At 39.7% G+C, this 18,830-nt stretch overlaps 2 protein-coding genes across 2 annotated transcripts in view; both read right to left on the bottom strand.

Annotated features, from left to right (window-relative positions):
* Nucleotides 1-1,753: 1,753 nt before the first annotated feature.
* Nucleotides 1,754-10,002, bottom strand: LOC137976178 (transmembrane prolyl 4-hydroxylase-like). Its single transcript, XM_068823473.1, has 11 exons — nt 9,802-10,002; nt 9,051-9,132; nt 8,625-8,759; nt 8,414-8,505; nt 7,075-7,136; nt 6,939-6,988; nt 5,772-5,937; nt 4,771-4,828; nt 4,048-4,166; nt 3,861-3,951; nt 1,754-3,135 (listed from the first exon to the last, which is right to left on the bottom strand). Exons 1-11 carry the CDS (start codon nt 10,000-10,002, stop codon nt 2,860-2,862), a joined length of 1,332 nt encoding a protein of 443 aa, XP_068679574.1. The 3' UTR covers nt 1,754-2,859.
* Nucleotides 10,003-11,240: 1,238 nt separating this feature from the next.
* Nucleotides 11,241-18,830, bottom strand: part of LOC137976168 (transmembrane prolyl 4-hydroxylase-like) — an 11,247-nt gene continuing 3,657 nt past the window's right edge. Inside the window, exons 3-13 of the mRNA XM_068823465.1 lie at nt 17,916-18,041; nt 16,932-17,045; nt 16,506-16,570; nt 16,256-16,317; nt 15,228-15,262; nt 14,568-14,798; nt 14,195-14,357; nt 14,034-14,091; nt 13,461-13,582; nt 13,093-13,183; nt 11,241-11,541 (exon numbers count right to left, since the gene is read on the bottom strand). Of these exons, the coding sequence (XP_068679566.1) occupies nt 11,251-11,541; nt 13,093-13,183; nt 13,461-13,582; nt 14,034-14,091; nt 14,195-14,357; nt 14,568-14,798; nt 15,228-15,262; nt 16,256-16,317; nt 16,506-16,570; nt 16,932-17,045; nt 17,916-18,041 (1,358 nt within the window). The 3' untranslated portion in view covers nt 11,241-11,250. The remainder of the gene's footprint in view (nt 11,542-13,092; nt 13,184-13,460; nt 13,583-14,033; nt 14,092-14,194; nt 14,358-14,567; nt 14,799-15,227; nt 15,263-16,255; nt 16,318-16,505; nt 16,571-16,931; nt 17,046-17,915; nt 18,042-18,830) is intronic.

Genomic DNA, 18,830 nt, shown 5'->3' with positions numbered 1-18,830 from the left:
GTCGAAAGGCATGTAACGCGAATGGCGTTTTAGTGGATCTTTGAACAAAATATACCCTTATGAAGCTCAATAATGGCAAGTCAATTCGATATACAGGCGGTGGAATCTTAAAAGCGACGAGTAATGGACTTCGACAATAATCTATGACCCGTCGAGCCGAAATCAAAGTGAGCTGTATTTAAAATATTTTACCAAGTGTGCTGTTATGTAGAACACTGAAACCAAATGGAAAATTCTCTGGTAACTTATGGGTTCAACAAAAACAGGGAACGAATCGAACACCTTATAATTACGTGGATCTGTGATCAACTCTGCATAGTCTTCAGTAAAAACATAATTGGAAATGTGACAGCCAAGAATTATTTGAAAGAAAGCTTGTCGTCTATTTTGTGCCTCACTATTCAAGGAAAAGGTTCTTCATGGAAACGGTTTGATCCTGAAATTTAGTTTGTTGCAATATTGCGCATATTTGACACGATTGAGTTTCTTCTCTTCACGCAAGTAATGAAATAGAAGGGGTTTTTGCCTCTCATAGCAAATATGTTGTTTGCTTCAAAAAATTGTTTGCTGGAAAAGGTGGCCTTTATGAATTCATCATGTTTTATGATATGCGAGCTTAACTGGATAGTTTTTATGGCAAAAGAAAAAGCATTTTCTTGTTATTCAAGGCAAAGGTTCTTCAGGAAACATGAAGTACATGGTAATTTGACACGATTGAGTTTCTTGTCTTCACGCACGCAATGAAATAGGAAGAGGTTTTCGCCTCTAAGAGCAAATATGTTGTTTGTTTCAATAAATTTTTCGCTGGAAAAGGATTCTGTGGTATTTTCTGCCGTTGTAAATTATAATATCATGTTGTGTATTGAATTTTTGAGCTTAAGGTTGAAATGTGATAGCTCTGTAAGCAGGAAGGGTTCACAGGCCTGTTGGAAGCGTGCTTGAGTTTCAACAAAATGAGCCCCAAAATCAGAGAAAAATTGTGACGCAGATGAATAATAAAGTAGCTGCTATTTCCAAAATGATGGAATTACCTGGTGATAAATAACGTCGTACGCGTCTTGGAGAGTAAATTTTGACTTTGCATAAACAAATTGTCAACCTCAACAGTTGGGCGATTGTGATCTTTGTTTTGACTTCGCTCATTTCATTGTCAAACTTTATAACACTTGACAGAAAAAGAAACTTACAAAAACCCGGTATCTTGCCATCATTTGACACAGATGCTCAATTCACTGTTTGGCGAGTAAACATGCCGCGGTAACTTGATCACGGCGCCCGCTGAGTTCCGGCCATGTCACTTTCGATTTTGTGATTTATTTGAACGTAGCAAAAATCGCCCAAAGTGTTTGTCGCTGATCGTAACTTTTTATATTCTATATTTACGGTTCAAAATTAATGTTGTTTTCATGTCGTAAGTATTTTATTCTCGGTCGAGCGTCCCGGGAAAACTTCCTTCTGCTCTTTCTAAAAACTGTGCATCAATAGTTATTTACTTTTGCATCAATATTTGTTTTGCGTAAAGCAAGCTAACAAAATCTGTACCTTGCTGAGTTCGCATTTGTTAGCGTTAATAGTATTTTCGGTCCGATGCTTCTTTTTTACGAGGGGTATATTGTTTTGGTCTCCCATCCTGATACTAACCCCGCCGGAAAGGGAAAAATTTCAGTAAACTTTAGTATTACAAAGCTGTCAGATGCTCAGAGGGCACGCTTAAACTTGTGGTGAAAAGAAGTTGTGAGGGAACTTAAAAATTATCAACATGTCAGCCCAGAAGCCAATGTTTCTCGCTTCTCTTTTATTTGTTATTCTTCAGAGACTGGAATGCTGTAGTTCAATACCACACAATTCAGTGCCTTCTGATTTTCTGTAACACGTACCACAGGCAACCCAGTGTATGCTTCACGGAAGCATCTCGTTTATATTCCTTAGCAAATATATTATATTTGCTTTGGTTGAAGATCATGGCCGCTAATCACGTACACGTAAGTGAACAGGCTCTGAAAGTGACCGGTTGTTCGAGGAATCTAGTCAATAATGTAACAAAGAACATTTTACCTCAAGGTCATAGTATATCATTACGAATGCTACTGTTACCAATAACTGAATGAAACGATCAAGTATGATGTAAAATCATATCAAGACGTATAGCTTCTTGTGAGATCTGCGTGGTTCTTCATGACATCATACAATCATTGCTGTTTTATTTCAGTATTCATAATATTGTCAGAGTTCTAAAATGAGCACTCTGTTTTGCGGTCTGAGCTATCTAACAAAATCACAGCTAAAACAATTAAAATAATTTCATAGAATAAATAATCGGAGAATTAGCCTCGCGTTTACGTGAAACGAAAAACGGGAAACGCAGACTGCTACTTTCATAAAAAAAAACTAAATTTCTCATTCAGTCCTATTCAAACTCGTCTCTCTCTCTACTGAGAAGTTACTTGATGCCGGTAAGTAACAAAATAAGTCTATAGAGCAGTTTTCAAACGGACTGTCGAAAATAATTACGTGATTGCAATTGCTAGGCTTAGTGATTGGTTCACCAAATCTCGCGCCAGTTTATCAACCAATGAGAAGGAAAACCAAAACCAATGGCGACTTGCAAGAACGATTTTTGCAGCGCTTTGAGCAATTGCTATGGATTTGGATTGGTTCATTGAGCTGTTTTCACCTGCTATGATTGGTCGAAGTAATTACTTTGGTATTTGTTCTACGACTGGCGCAATTGAAAACCGCTCTATCAAGCAAGTTTGTTCCATCTCTGGTAAAACGCAAATTGCGGTCGGCCGTTTGCCGGTGTAAACGCTAAATTGATCTAAAATGGAATTAAGTTGCCCGGGAAAGCTAAAAAAAAAATCATTCGTCGAACCCTACATCATACATACTATTAAGGTGTTTAAAAGTTTTAGTTGGTGCAGTTAGCCAGTTGTTAGCGATCCATTTTTCTCCTTTAATAACATCGCATCCTCCATGTATAGAGTTTAAATCTAAATTTCCAAGGAGGCCGCTATCTGGGTCGATGAAGTTGTTATACCACATAATTGCAGTTCCCTTCTTGGGTGAAATAACCAAGTTGGAGGAATGGCAATTGATGCTCAGATTATACTCAAGTGCTTCGGGATTTTTCACGTTCTGGAAAAAAAAATACACAATCCAATTCCCACATTCACAAAAGAAAAAACAATCTTACGAGGAATATCTATATTCTAAGTGTGTTGCCTTTGCCAAGTTATTTATATACTTTATGTACAAGTGGCATAAAGATAAAAGAAAAGCGGCTGGTAATTTGAGATGGGAAAATGTGTTTAATAGGAAACTGGCAGGCCTCCATTAAACTAGGTACCGCGATGACTTCTGGACATACCTGACTAGGTTGTGCCACACTGGGAAAAATACCTAGATCAAGATCGATGGGTTAGTGGCAAAAGAAGGCAGAACATTTGGGGGGGGGGGGGGGGGGGTTTGAGCTGATATCTAGCCAGCTAAGAGCAGGGGCCCGTTTCTCGAAATTCCCGAAACTTTACGGGCCATTTTCGGGTGTCATAATTCCCTTTGTATCACAAGAACGGAGAAGATTTAATTCGTCAAACTTCACAGTCATTTTGCTTTTTGTCATCCTGAAAACATGTTAAAAGATCAGCTTTCCGAAGCAAGCGTTTGGCAGTTTCACAGATTGTTTTTCGGGCCCGAAGAGATATCGGGACTTTCGAGAAACGGCCCCCAGGTCAGAAGTGCGACCTTTTGTTTAAGCCTTCTGAAAATGTCGGGGACACTTTGTGATGTCTATGTAATGAACAACTGAATCGCTTATAGCTATAGATAACACAGGACTCGTTTTTCCTTGTTACTGATCGTACCTCCCATTTTATGCTGGAATTGTCTGCCACTGGAAATGCTGTTTCTCCTCCTTGTTCAACATCATTGAGATAATAAAGTATGGTGATGAACCTGCCACAACAAATACACGGTGGCGAAAAAGTCAGAATGTTTCGACTAACTGAATACCATCTTAGGCTCATGAGTTTACCTTTATAGTTGACCTACCTACAAAGTCCACACTGTGGTGGTTTTAATGACGGGAATTGATGACAACAAGGAATGGACTGATCAACACCAGAATCAAAGTGTGCATGATAATGACCAGATACCTGATATCGGACTACCTGTAAAAATAACCCAATGTTTTGAGTCTGTAAGATGATTATTGAATGCCATTTATTTGTTTTCACAGAAATTGATAGCGACCGTATCGGCGTTGACAAGCAAAAGTAAAGATACCATGTTGGTTAACCTCGCTGTTATGCATTTCGTTTCAGTTTAAAAAAATGGCCGATAAAACCACGATGGATAACTTTCTATTAAAAACTATTTAGAACTTGTTGACTTGTTGTCACTTCCGACGTCAACAAGTTTAGCGGGGAGATAATCGGTCGACTAAAAAAAGACCAATCGCGTAAGTCGGGATTGATCCTCATAGCTCCCATCTTCGCCTGGTCTTGGGCATGTCCCAGGCCAGATCGGTTCTCTATACCTTATTACCATATCATTACTAACAATACCTAGGGTGGAATATTACACTAGTCATGCCTAAGCTTTTAACTTGGATGAATAGTTTGGAGTTTTGCAACGCAAGTTCGTGAGCAGGGATAAAAATAAATAAATAAATAAATAAATAAATAAATAACGAAATAATTGTATATCCTATTTTTTTAACGCGATCTCAACCTTTACTGACGGAAAACATGATTCAGTCTGCGCCTTTTATACCTGCATAGATTCACCGCCTCGAACAAGTTTCCTTGGGATTCTTGTTAGCTTGATAATTCTGCAATGTCATAGTGATAGGCATCATTAAGGGACATACGAGGCCAAAGGAAAATGTGGGGCGAATTTAGAAAGCTATGACTTTGCAACGCATAATTTCTGACAGTCGATTGGGAAAGAGCTAGACGGAAACTGTACATTCTGACGGCCCAATATAGAGACCTGTAGGCGGTTATGGGATAGATTGGGACTATTTAAGGGCTTGGAGGGAGATTCTCGTCATTCTACGCCTGTGCACGCTACCTTTTCCTTGAGTTTCGTTTACTATATTTGGGAGAGTAAGACTTGAAGTGTTGCCAATTAAGAGTACCCTTTCCTCGGGGTCTGACCGCTGTATTTATGATGAGGAATACATTTCCTCATACTTTTAAAAGAGTAGTTCTTTGCGGGTGTTCATATCTGGCGCGGCAAAAATGCATAGATTCAATGTAAATGGTAAGGCTTCACAGAGTTTTGTAATATCTGGTTTGTTAAGGAGTCAGATTATGTATCAGCAGACGGAGTGACGTACCCCGAATAAAATCCTTCAGGTTGTGTCGTTTGAATGTGGTCAGAATGATCTCAGTCAGAGTGGCTTCATAGCTCATTCGGTAGAGCATTGCACCGCATCGTAGAGGTCATGGGTTCGAGTCCCTTTGCATCCGCCTGAATTTTTCAGTTGCTTATAAGAAACAATTGCTTATAAATTGAAAAGGTAAGCACTTCTCCCTTTCGATTAAACAACTGTCGATTAGGAAAAAAGTTCATTTTGCAATAGGCCATTTTCGAAATATCAAATATTCAGCATGATTGTGAGGCAGTGAGGACAAAAACAATAGGAACACGCGTACGTTAGAATATTATATGTGAAAAATATTTGCTTATCATCCATTTTCCTTTGTCTTCGACCTCAGAAGTTTAATACATCAAAAAAGGCCTTTTTGACATCAGCTACTAGCTCTTACCTTTCATGGAGCCGTCTTAAAACATGATCAGCAGTTTTGTCTTGTCGCAACCAGACCTGTTCGCTAAAGCGAAACTTATGATGGGGACTTGAGGATTTCAAGATAGTCATGTAGGAAAGGATTTTCTTTAAGTTCCATTGACGGAAAAGGGCATTTGTTGTCTTTCCTACAAAGAAATGGAGAACACCTAAGAGTAAGACTAATAACCCCTTTTATTTTTTTTCTCAATGCGCGAGCGAGCGGAATTCTGCAAATCCTGCAATCTGATTGGCTCTGGGAGCGGGCGGAATTTTTCTATCTTGCCCGCCAACCCGGGCGAAATCCTAGCCCTAGTTGCGTGAGCTTGTGTAATGACCTTAAACCTCCATTTTTTGACACCGAATCCGTTTACATACATAAGTAAGTGTTTGAAAACACATTTTTTATTAGCCAAGAGGCATGGAGATTGAATTCAAATAAAAATATTTCCCTTTAGAACGTTCAGTTTGTTAGTCGCTTACTGCATGCATTCGTTATCAAGCGCGGTGTGAGTCAACAATGAGGAACAGGAAGAGAGAGGGAGAGAGGAAAAAATAAATAAGGTGTTTACCAGCTAGGGGTCGGTCCGTATAGCGAAAAACTGTGACCTCGGTCTTGGAAAAGCTTCCCTCGGCCTGCGGCCTCCGGCAGCATTTTCAAGATCTCGGTCACAGTTTTTCGCTATGCGGACCTCCCAGCTGGCAAATAACATATATGTATCCTGAGAGTGAGATTTAATAGATTTCTGATTCTGTCTTATTACAGACGGTTTTTCTCGTCAATTGGAACCGCTGCAGGGGTGAATCGAATGGGTTAATCAAGTTGTTTACCCAAGGAGCCCAACCGGTGGCTTCTACATGATATTAATTAACAATGGAGTTTTGAATATCAAATTTGGTAGAGGCGAAGATGAGATCTCTGTGAAATTACCGTTCTTTAAAGCTGCGCTGCATGGAATTAGGAAATCACCCGAGTTACGATGCTGCCAAAAAAAAATGGCCAAAAGTGAATCAGTATATGAAGCCTTCAAATGAATTATAATTATATCATTATGAAGCCTGCAAAAGCTATAGAACCTTTCATAGAAGTTGACTGTTCTCAAAACTGCCACATTAATTTTGCTGATTACAAGAACATCCACTATTATACCTTGTTCTGTGAGTTGAGCAGCATTCCCGGCTGTATCGGAGAGTTTTAACCTTGAAAAGGAGAAAAAAAGGAAGCTATATTGTTTTACTATATTTGGCGAGACTGAGAAAACAAAACAGAGTTAATTAATACTCACATTTTTATAACCTCGTCATCCTTTAAGTGCAAGGCCTTGTATCGCTCAGCAAACCTCTTTATCTGACACGTAAAAAACAGGAAAAGGCAACGAGTAAGAGCATAACTGAAAGTCAGAGTGTCGCTAGGCAGGATTCAATCATCAGCAGTTGCACATACAGGAATTTATCAATAACTGATTACAAAAGCAAGCTGGCACCATCTGTTGCCGGTAAAATCCGTTTTCAGGTTGCAACGGTTTTTACCTTGGTTAAATTCATGATCTTCATTTTACCTATGTTTAATATGCAGTCTACCTAGTTTAAAGCAGCTTTTTGCAGACCGATCAATTGTTAGAGTACCTTTTCCGCAAAAAAACCAAATACCGTTCCGGGTCGGTGACCTGATGACGTCAGGTTGGTTTTTCTTGTGATTGGTCATCGGGCTCCCACAGGAGTCTCATTCGCGGGAAATTCAATCTAAAAATAAATCAGTCTTTGAAAACGCAGTGATGGGAAAATAGGGCAGTTGTTCGCTCCTATTCAAGAGCTCCTGAGATGCTGACCTAAAAGCTTCTACTACAGTTGAATGACTCTCGATTAACTCTTCAAGGGAATTTGAAAAAGGTTCGAGTTATCGGGAGTTGAAACCAAAGGACCAGAAATAAGGGTTTCCTGTTTTTCTTTTCATACATTTTAGACTGCCTTTCCCATCAGAAAGAAAAGGCCGTTCCAGTCCGGTGAAGTAATGTTAGTTTCTTGTGATTGGTCATCGGGCTCCCACGGGAGTCTCATTCTCGGGAAATTCAATCTGTGAAAACGCCGTAACGGGAATATAGCGCTGTTGTTCACTCCTAATCATGGGCTCCTGTCAAAGCTTATCCTAACCTGACCCTATTTTTTCTATATGCTTAAGATAGGCTTCAAATATTATTTAAAGGTTTCTACAATTCAACTGAGTGCGTATTCAACCTAGGTTAAACGAGGATCGCCAACTCAACGTAAGTAAAAACGGATTTAACCTGAGAACGAATTTTACCGACAACATATCCACTAGGGAGAGGGGGTGGGGGAAGGTTTGGAGCAGTGCTGTGGGCACTCGCCTTTCCATTGTCATTTTCCAGTTTGGATACTCGCCGGGCTTAGCTAAAATCTGGGTTGTTTGAGACAGTTGTCTCTGTCAAGAACCGGCTTGTTTTATTAGTCTATCCTCTAAAAGCGTAGATCTAGGGCTAAATGCATTTGGCACATGAATAAATTCATTTTTATTTTTGTTAACCTCGATACCTTCTGACCTTAATGTAAATATCAATTTTTGAAGAATAGGAAATGTCTTCTAACTTCCTCTTTAGATAAACCTACCTCTGAAATATCAATTATGCCATCATTGTTCGCGTCCCATACATTGAAATCACGAGCAAATTCATCTTTGAATTCAAGGGTTGTGTTTGTGTCTAACTTGAAAATGAAAAATGAAGAAGTAAATAAATTGCGGCTCGGCAAAGGTTCGAAGAGAGCACTAACTGGAGATTGTACGTATCATACTTTTACAACATAGACAAAAATTACCCACCAGCTATCTTCATAGCCCTCTCCAGACCTCCTTCATTCAAATTGTCGCGCCCAATGAAACTTGCACTTAGGCCCATTTCTCTCGCAAGTAACATGATGTGGTCGCACTCTTCATGAGAGAGAAACTCAGGAATTTCTGGAAAAATCGTTGTGTTATTAATAGCATCGCTGAAAGAGTATTAGAGGCCGCTTTACTTCTTTTATTTTATGCCTGTTTTGTTATGCCTCGTATTTTAATAGCTTGTCTTTATAGGTAATATAAAACGTTGGTCTCCATAGCAACTTTCAATCATCCAAGAAAAGCAGATACGGCCATGTAACTGAGGAACAAGAGACTTCCGACTTTCCTTGGTGAAAATGGAACGACTGTGAACGACATTTTTTTTACGAGTTTTGGCCTATGAAGCCACGATCTTACGTTACTCACCGAACAACAGTGGTCTCATTGCCCTTGTGATCAGCTTGTAGCTTCTCCCTTCTTCTAATTCCAACCTTCTCACGTGACCTACCTGAATGACGTTGATTGAAATTGAGAGGACCTAATGAAAATTGGGTCATTTACCGTTTTATACATCTTAGATATTTTTTGGAACTATATTCTGGTTTTAACGCTCTATTGACTCTTCAAATCACTGCATTTAGCACCCCAACAAGCAAGCCGCTATGGTTTTTAGTCGAACAGGTACCAAAAACAGTATAACAACCGGTTTTTTCAACGCCTCTTCACCATGCGTAAGAAAGGGACGAACAACTATAATAAAAATAAAAATAATAATAATAATAATAATAAATTTATTTATGTCTCAAGTTTATTTACAGTATCTAGTCAAGAACGAGTGCTCTACTAATTGGGAACACTACAAATCAACTGAAACCAGAACAAATCAAATCAAATTTTGGTTTTTGGGGAGAGGGAAAAACCGGAGTACCAGGGGAAAAACCTCTCGGTGCAGAGCAAAGAACCAACAAACTCAACCAACCCATATATGACGCCGAATCCGGGGAATCGATCCCGGGCCAGCCATGCTCACATGATATGATATTTTCAGTACTATGATATGATATTTTCAGTACTAAGTGCAGTGCTTTGGTCAGCGCCATCAGTTCTGGATAGCGTTTTTGGTACCAATTTCCTAACCAAGCATTGTCTGTTAAAATAAAATTGTTATACCACTTACCTTAAACCCCGGCAATCTAAAAAGCCTTATTTCACCAAAGTCTGTGTTCTTGTCACAGATGTTGTCCGATTTCGAACATTTTGCAATATCTTCGTCTTCTTCGAAGCAAGGTTCTAGGATACTTTGAGACGAAATTTCCAAAATTTGAAATTTTAATCCAAAAAAGACGCAACAGGCTAACGAGATATTTAACAAATTCATGGCATGTTGTTAACATTCAAAATGAAGCTTATACAAAGTTTAGCAAGTTTATTCGGTCAGGTGATCATATGATTGACAAGTTATAGTGTCAATTTGCATGTTTGGTTGTTGGTTGTAATTTTGTTTACAGCTTGTGGTCAATTCAAACCACACAACTTGACCTGATAAGCTGCATGACATAAATATTCTATTTTTCTCCAATTTAGGACGAATGGAGGGAGGTGGAGATTGTTAACGAAGACTTTAGTTTTGATTGCAGTATCACCATCGTCTTACACAGTTGCAAAGAAAATGAAAAGCTAAAAAGAACAATGCTGATATGATGGTGAAGGAATATAATTTTAAAAAGCCAACCCTTTCTTCATCAAGCTTTTAAAAGCAATGACCACGGTTAACAAAGACGTTGCAATTTGAATAGTGATATGGCGTGCGATTTGATACAGCCCTAAAGATAAGGATTTTAACGGACTTAACGGATACGATACAATAATAATAAGAAATGATAATTGAAATTATATAACGGTACAGAAATATAAGGGAAAAGGTGGATTACATTTAATCTTTCTTATTACGACCTAAAAATTCAAGAGTGTTCGCTATGTTTATGAGATATGCTTCTCTTGCTTTGCGTACACTGTCACGATTGGAGTGAATGAGCTCGAGTGGAATAAGTGAAATATCGTTGGCGGTGTGATTATGAGTGAGGAAGTGTTCTGAAACCGTGGTAGGCTTGAAAAATGAAACACGTGACTCTAAAGTTCAAATTCCAATCAACGGTTGCGTTCTTTATCTTTGACATGCGCATGCGCAGAAACGAAAATTGTCAAGAAAAAAAATTGTCTCGATTGGTGGCCAATCTCGACTCCAGAACTCTTCTCTTGACTGAGGGAGAGATGAGCTCTGGAGAACCCTGAAACAGATTGCCTTCTCATTAGTTTTCGTGAAGAACAATCAAAAGCGTCTCTAACTGGTGCATTCATGTTAGCACGAGGAGTGAGCAGGCGCCGTAAGGTTCAAATAGCCAATTTTTGGCTATAAGAACCCTTAACGGCGCACGGTCCCCTACACAGAGTTTCCCAGAGTCTTGGGTCGCTCCGAGGCTCTGGTGACGAGAATGGATTGGTGGCATGGCCAGATCTCTCTTATCCCAATGCGACAGACAGTGGCCTTAACGATGAGAGCCGCCAGTATTCGAATTCTATAATAATACTTTAAGTTAAATGAGAAACCGAGGTTGCAAAGCCGTATTTATGTTCTCGAAGGATTGCGTCTTCGATATATGCTGGGAAGGTGCCGGTAGTTTTTATAGGATGCTGGTATCCAGTGATTTGCGATCCACTTATTTCCCTTTTTGACGTCACAGCCTCCGTGCAGTGTGTACGGATCTCTTTCTCCAAGGGATTCACCATCAGAATCGAGGTGATGATTGTACCACATGACTGCTGTACCTCGTTTTGGTGCTATGACGAGGTTGGCACTCTGACAAAAGTTGCTGAGATTGAAGGGATCATCCTCTTTTCCTCGTTTTGATAAAAGCAACTGGATAATAAATAAATTGTCAGTTAACATATTGTTTAATTGGCTTGGTTACCTTATTATTACGGTGCCCATTCCCCCACCAAAGAAAAAATAGATCCGCAATGCGTACTTGTGTGGGATTTCAGTCAAATAAACTTTGATGATTAGCACCACAGTAAATGTAATACATTTTGTCATGTTATAGTGATAAATGTCGAGTAACGATCCCGTAGGACGAGAAAACGGTTAGGGGAGAAACCTGTTTGGACTTCCAGTTTCGAGGAAAGTAAGGGTGCTTACCATTTGTCAGAATAAACCGCTTGGGATGACCGGTGAATAATGGTAACAGTTTTTCCAAAATACAAAAATTGTCGTTTCCAGTACCTGATGGTCAGGCATAATGGAAAGCACCCGAAATTTCCACTGTTCCGTTCGATGGGTAATACTATTTACTGTGGGTTGTGTATTTCCCAGTCAGCAGACAAAGCTGGACATGGCCCCAAGTTATCACGAGGTAAAGAGGTAAATGCCGTCTACTTTTATTCATCAGCGGAAATAATGGAATCAGTCGCTAGTGGCAGAAGAGAATTTGTTTACGATAAAACTGGATAAATGAACAGGCAAGTGCAATTGTCAGCTAAGAGTATTCGTGCTTCAAAGCTTACAACACTGTACGGTAAATGTGAAAGTTTTTGACAGGAAGTTTGAAGGCATTAATTTTTTAACTTGCGAATCTACAGAAACTGGCGCCGTCACGCAACATGTCAACAAATCGTAGTTAAAAGAGGGAACCTCAAATTGCTAATCGTACATCTACGGGATAATACTGGACTTTGTCATTATGTTATATCTGTCCGCTATCGATATAAGTTTGAAGGCATGACTCCTTGTAATATAGCTGGCACAACTCGCTTAATACAAACGTCAGAAAGGAAGACGACTTCTCCTTACCTTGTAAATTAATCACACCGAGAAAACAAGTCGAGATTCGCCAAATGACAACTGCCGAGAAGAGTAATTGCTATCACATACAAACAATCATTCTCATTCCCAGGTTCCCCTCTCTTTCTAATAGAGACCACGTGACAAACACAAATAAAGCCAGGCATATCGCCGGTGCTGACAAAGTGTGGGGAAATCCCACACAAAAAATTCAAGACACGGCTCGGTTATTGGAACTCCTTCTTGAAGAATACGGTGTAGGGTGGGCCCTTTCATGGTCCAAAAGTTCCAAACAACGGGAACAAACTTCCAACTCTTTTTGTCTGGGATCGTGTAGAATGGCTCACCGTTAGATCTGATGGGTTGTCAAAAAGGGGCGTTCAGCCGAGTAGACAATAAAGCGTCATCATTACACCGGAGAATTTTCCCTCGGATATTTGGACTCAATATGTTAACATGATGCCTTTTTTGACGGAGCCAGCAGTTTTGAGAGTAAAAACAATGATACGACCAAGTCGAACCCGCTATTTACTGACCTAAACCCCGTGTTTAATTTACAGTTGTAGCGTTTTCTTTGCATTAGCAACATATGACAACGAAACTGTTAAGAAGCGTGAATTGTTATCTTACTGTCTCGTTTAGGGTGGAGTTATCAGCGATGATAAAAGCAGTTTCACCTCCTTCGTCTACATTGTTTAGGTAGTATAAAATAGTTAACAACCTGCAAGAAAAAACGATTCAATGAAAAAATAACCGAAAATGCTCGTTCCCGTGAAAGCAAAAGTCCAGCCTTAAACAGAAGAGATCCCTGAAGATCAGATTGATGCACTAGGAAAGGACATCGAGATTCGCGTTCGATGCCCGCGAATTCTCGACGCTGGTACTTTTATCTTCTCCTCTCTCAAAAACTTCCACAACAAACAGGGTTTTAGGTTATTGGTTCACCAATCATAAAATGAGATGTTTGTAGGTGTCCTCATGCAGTCGTCCATACTTACCTACAAAGTCGGCAGGGTTGAGGTTTGTCCCTTACTTGATAACAACAGATCAAATCAATGTCCCCAGTAAGAGATGAGTCGTAGTGGGCATGATAATGACCATACTTGTCATACTTGACCACCTAATATACAGGATACAGAAGGACGTAAATGAAAGGACATGAAATCCTTTGGAAAATAAGATTATCTATTGGTGTGTAGCGCAGCCCTGGAGTCAGTTCATTAGGCTCATCACGCCTTTTTACCAGCCTTCTACGTACACATTCCAAAGAAGCTGCCTTACACACTGCAATTTTGAACCATTCAACGAACGATCAACGTCCCTTTCTCATCGACACTGAACACGAGGATAGCAAATCTTTTACGGATAGCGAAACCAAAGAATAAGAGTTTCCTGAAAAAATTTCAGTTTAAAATGTCGACGTTTGAGTGTTATGCAAACACATTTTCGAAAAGAAACGATTTTAAAAGAAGTATTTTTTTCAATGGTGATACGAGGATTGCGAAATTAAGAAGAATCGTAGGAACGGTAAAAAAAAAAACATCAAGATTTCATCGTTGGTTACCACTGACCTGAAGAGATTCTGCACCTTCCACCATTTCACGGGGAAGTTGAGTTAACTTCTCAACTCTGATGGAAAAAAATAAATGCAAAGTACATATTATACAGTGTTTACTCACATAAACCGAAACCAAAACTAAATTGTGCCCAAGCAAGCCGTAGATGAATGTACCTGTCAATCATCATATTCTGTAGTGGATCCTTTTCGTTCCTATGCAGGAAGGCTGTGTAGCTGTAACGAGATCTGTGTCTTGGATGTTTACGCGACATTGTCTTCAGGTATTTGTAGATGTCATTTGTATTCATGCTTTGGTATGTTTCGTAGTTAATAGCTCCTAGGTGAGTGGAAGGAATGAAATTCGTCACCCAAAAGTCTTAACTTGTGCGTTACTTTTTCACGGTTGACGAATACTGTGTCTTGGGCGCGCAAGATTTGCGGGGGACGTTGTGTAATCACCTAAATGATAACTTTGGCAAAATGTTCCTGGTCATTTTAAAGCCCCTTTCTGTAGATGTCAAAACGCCAGTTACTCTGATATTCTTACCTAAACAAACTTTGCAACTTCGATGACAATTTCCTAGCATCCAGTAGGCGTGACCATCATCCATGCATTTTTGCGAAGCAGCAAGTGATGTGCAGTTTGTAGCGAGGTCTTCGCATCCACAGTTTCCACAAGATTTCCGGCAAGTTAGCAGCATCCATTGAGGATACAGTTGGCATGCACCCTCTTTTGCGAGTTGCGAACACGAAGCTTCGTTGTCTTCACACAAGGGACCTGGAAATGCGCGTTAACGTTTCTTAATTTGGTCAAAAACAACATCGCCAGGTGAAACCTCATCCAAAAGGATCAATGTGCATTATCTGTGTAACCCATGCAAAATCTCTTTGTCATTTTCCTTCATTAATTTCTACCAGCTGCCATTTCTTTAAAGTTATGGATCGTTAATCGATACTTATTTTGACTGCAAGGCTTCGTCAACAAAACTAATAATGCACCAGACAGTACGAGGAGCTATTATTTACAACATAAATAAAAACATTATATGTTTCAATGGTCAAGATACTCGTAAACAATAGTTTGGAGTTAAACTTTTGCCAAAACGTTTTCCCGAAAATTCCACATCTCTTCCTTCCCTCGCGAGTTTATCTTTTTACTACTAAACATCATAACTGACATAAAATGCTAAACATTTAATAACTTTACCTGGGCCAAACTGCGTGATATTTAAAATCTGAAACCTGTAGTTGTAAAACATAAACAAAAGACAATTTGGTTCAGTCGGTGTTTAGTGAATGTCTAATTCGGCCAAGACTGACCCAGTGTGGACCCCAGAGCTTTTCACTTTTGTGAGACACGTGGACATGAGAGATCCGAGGCTCTGGTAACGAGAGTAAGAATGACCGCAGACCGGTTCGCTCAGTTGGTTGAGGATCGGACAAGGATGCCAATCTCGACCCTAGAGCTCTTCTCTTTTTGCGCTTGACTGAAGGAAAGAAGAGCTCTGGGGAACCCTGAAACAAAGTGTTTCCTCATTGGTTTTCGTGAAGAAAAATGAAAAGCGTCTCCGATTGGTGCATTCACTAGCACGCGGAGTGAGCAGGTGCCATAAGGTTCAAATTAATAGCCAGTTTTTGGCTATAAGAACCCTACGGCGCATGTTCTCCGAAATAGAGTTTCCCAGAGCCTCGGGTCATGAGCAGACATAAGATCCGAGGCTCTGGTGACGAGAATTATGCGGGAGGTTCGGCCGGACCAACATTCAGGGTCTTTAAATTCTAAATACCTGAGATGAAAGTGCTGCCTATGTAATTACGTCCACAAATGGCTGGACTTTCAATTCTTCTCGGATAAGAACTCGTGATAAACCGTACCGTCTCAAGGTCCTTGCTGATCCCACTCACTATTCGAAAAGAGCAGGGCACAGAGATCCCAGTGTTGTGGCCTGGTCTGAACTTATATTGAAAGCCACAAGTTTATTAGCGTTGAAACACTATAACGTGCTACCCTCATTAAATAAAGTGATTCTTACTTTTCTGACAGCACTTCATCCCGAACTCAAGTCCAAACAAGCTTGAATGGAGCCTTCAAAACTCTCTTTATTTTTTAATATGAAGGCTGTATGAACCTTGTGTCAACTTTGTTTCAAATAGAACTTCGCCATTACCCAGTTTCCCGTAGATTGCCACAATGAAGCTATAAAGAATGGTGATAAAAACACCCAACTTCCTTACATTTCAAGAACGTCGTCTTCATCAATAAATAAGAAATAGAGCATTTTAGTCGCCTTTATGAGCTGAAAGCAGAAAATTAAAATGTAAACAATTCTAAAATTTGTTTCGCAGAATGTTTCTCTTCAAAAACTAACGCAGCCTTGGTTGTGAAGGCATTCTTAAAGCTATAAACTATTTTTGAATCCATCTTTACTAATAAAAGGACATTGTTAGATATTACTATTATTATTAGCTGATACCGACGACGTACCTCATAACCAGAAAGTATTCCATTTTTATTCAGATCCCAGTGCTCGTAGTCAAAATCCCTGTCATCTGAAAACACACCTTTTAATTAATGAAATCAGTCCACTTTTGAGAAATATCCGGTTATCGAAAACGTTTGTTGTGAAACACTCATTAATTTTGGCTTGAGAATAGTAGCTTTAGCGGCCAAATTAGAGATCCGGAAAGTTCTGGTTAGGACACTAACCAGAACTTTGTGACTTAACTCTCATAGGGTGAACTACCTCAGATTGCCCCTTCATAGGACAATTTAGCTCTCGAAACCAGGAGGAAACAACTGGCTGTACAGGGCAACTTACGGTTAGGGTTAGGGTTAGGGTTAGGTAAAAATCCTGTTACTGAATCTTTGTTGACAGAAGCTAACACACGTAATCAGTAACCTTATTCGTACCCTGGCAGACTTCACAGCTTTGTCGGCAATTCTTCAACATGTACGTGGGATTTTTTTTACATTCTCCCCTCTTTGCCCATTTGACACATCTATAATCGTTGTCAGTGCAGTTTTCTGAAATGACAAAAAATTGCGAAATAACAAACTCGACAAATCATATTGGGAACACTAGCATTTCCCAAGAATAAGAATCTGGTATCAGCAAAGGTAATGCAGGTTGTTTGCATCAGTGGTGTCAGAGAAGTGTTTATTTTTAAGCCAGGTTTTGCGGGAAAATGAACAATAGACCAAGGGCGTTTTCCATTTACAAAAAATCTCCAGAAATTTCGGTGGAAATTTCCATTGAGTGAAAACCGTGTTCCATTTAACTCAGGTCCGTTCGCCGCCCAGTGATTGCGATTTTACGCGCCAAAGTTTAAAAATGTGGCCGTGAATAGCCTGGAAGTGGTAAGACCTTTGAAAAGTTGTAAATAGAACACGCATTTCCATCGGAAAGTTTCCACCGGGAAAACAGGACTACCTTTTCAGAAGTTCCGTTTATTCCGGAAATTTTCCAGTGGAACGCACCAAAAACATGTGTTCCATTTACATCCCAACCGGAATTTCCGGACTTTCTTGGTAAATGGAAAGCGCCCCAAATGTTGTACCCAAATCTCATGGGGTTAAATGTAGCATTCACATAATTGATTTAATTTGGAAATATAGTACCTGGAACAAAACTTTTTATTCCCAATGGGTTTTCAATTTGGTACATCATTGAATTAGTCGATTTGGTCTATTGTTTATTTTCCTGCACAATTTGGTTTAAGATAGACACTTTTCTGAAACTGATGGAAACTTGGCCAATTTGAGTAAATTTTACTCTCGGGTGATGACTCTTGTCGAAGATATTTCTCATCTTACGATTGGCTAACAAAATAGGTAAAAACGGACATTAGTATTGTTAACCAATATACTGAAGAGTATTTTTCCTTGTGTACGTACCACCAAAGTCGTTCGCATTGGTGTTGTTTTCCTCCGTCAATCCTACCTCACTCAAAGTAAGCCCTACTTTTTCTGCTCTTTTGATGAGATGCTCGCATTCCTCCTTAGTCAAAAAGTCCGGGATTTCTTAAACACAAATAGTATAAAAGTTAGCCCCGATTAATTACCTGGTAGAAGAGTTGGCGCGGAAATAAGAGTACCCTCCTTTCATCAAAGTTTCCCAGGGTTGCAACCCCAACACGACGCCATATTTGGGTTGAGTTTGATGGGTCTCTACTCTGAGTTGCTCTGCTAAAAGAGATTTTTTCCGGGAAGTTCGGCTTTCCCCTCTCATCAAAAGTCATGACAATCTGCCGTTTATTTAAAAAGGTTCGCTGTCAGCGTAATTAGTAAAGCGCTTGTGCTTGGTTAGAGTTCTTGCATAGTCGGTTTTAGTGATCATATTTTTTCAACCTGAGATTGGAAGTGAAATGGTTAGCGTGCACTGTCGTTTTGGCAGTCTTTTCATCTGGTTGGGCATGGCTCCCATTGGTGGAGAAACCTGGTAATGACTTTCTGAAGGAGTTATAACATTGAAACGGTTTAAATGTGTTCATCTTTGGAAACGGTTCGTTTGAAATGGTTAATCGTAATGTAACTGTACACAGTAAATTGCTTTTCCTTTCATACCAGTTTCTTATAGTAAGCTCTAATCCTAACCCTAACCCTATTACTTAACAGTACTGGGGCATTAATGACGAAAGAGAAGGAGGCAGGCGTGACAACAGGGTGAATAGAGGGTAGGGTCGTACCTCTTGTTGAACTCTATATTTCATTGGCTGTATAGTGTGGTTCTTCCCGTTGTTTGCTGTGCTAAATCCTTTGTTATCTTTGTTCGTTCTATTGTTTTTCGGCCAATCCCGAAGCCCGTTCAAT

The sequence above is a fragment of the Montipora foliosa genome, chromosome 1, assembly GCF_036669935.1.
Source record: "Montipora foliosa isolate CH-2021 chromosome 1, ASM3666993v2, whole genome shotgun sequence".
Taxonomy (NCBI): domain Eukaryota; kingdom Metazoa; phylum Cnidaria; class Anthozoa; order Scleractinia; family Acroporidae; genus Montipora; species Montipora foliosa.
The sequence above is the reverse complement of the archived record's forward strand: the minus strand, read 5'-3'. Positions and strand labels throughout refer to the sequence as shown.

What these genes read in the sequence shown, in the direction of transcription:
- LOC137976178 (XM_068823473.1), bottom strand. Translation starts at nt 10,002, where the DNA reads ATGAATTTGTTAAATATCTCGTTAGCCTGTTGCGTCTTTTTTGGATTA. An exon ending in AATGAGACCACTGTTGTTCG is followed by an intron (nt 8,760 to 9,050) that starts GTGAGTAACGTA and finishes CGATTTTTCCAG; the next exon opens with AAATTCCTGAGTTTCTCTCT. An exon ending in GCATAATTGATATTTCAGAG is followed by an intron (nt 7,137 to 8,413) that starts GTAGGTTTATCT and finishes TTTACGTGTCAG; the next exon opens with ATAAAGAGGTTTGCTGAGCG.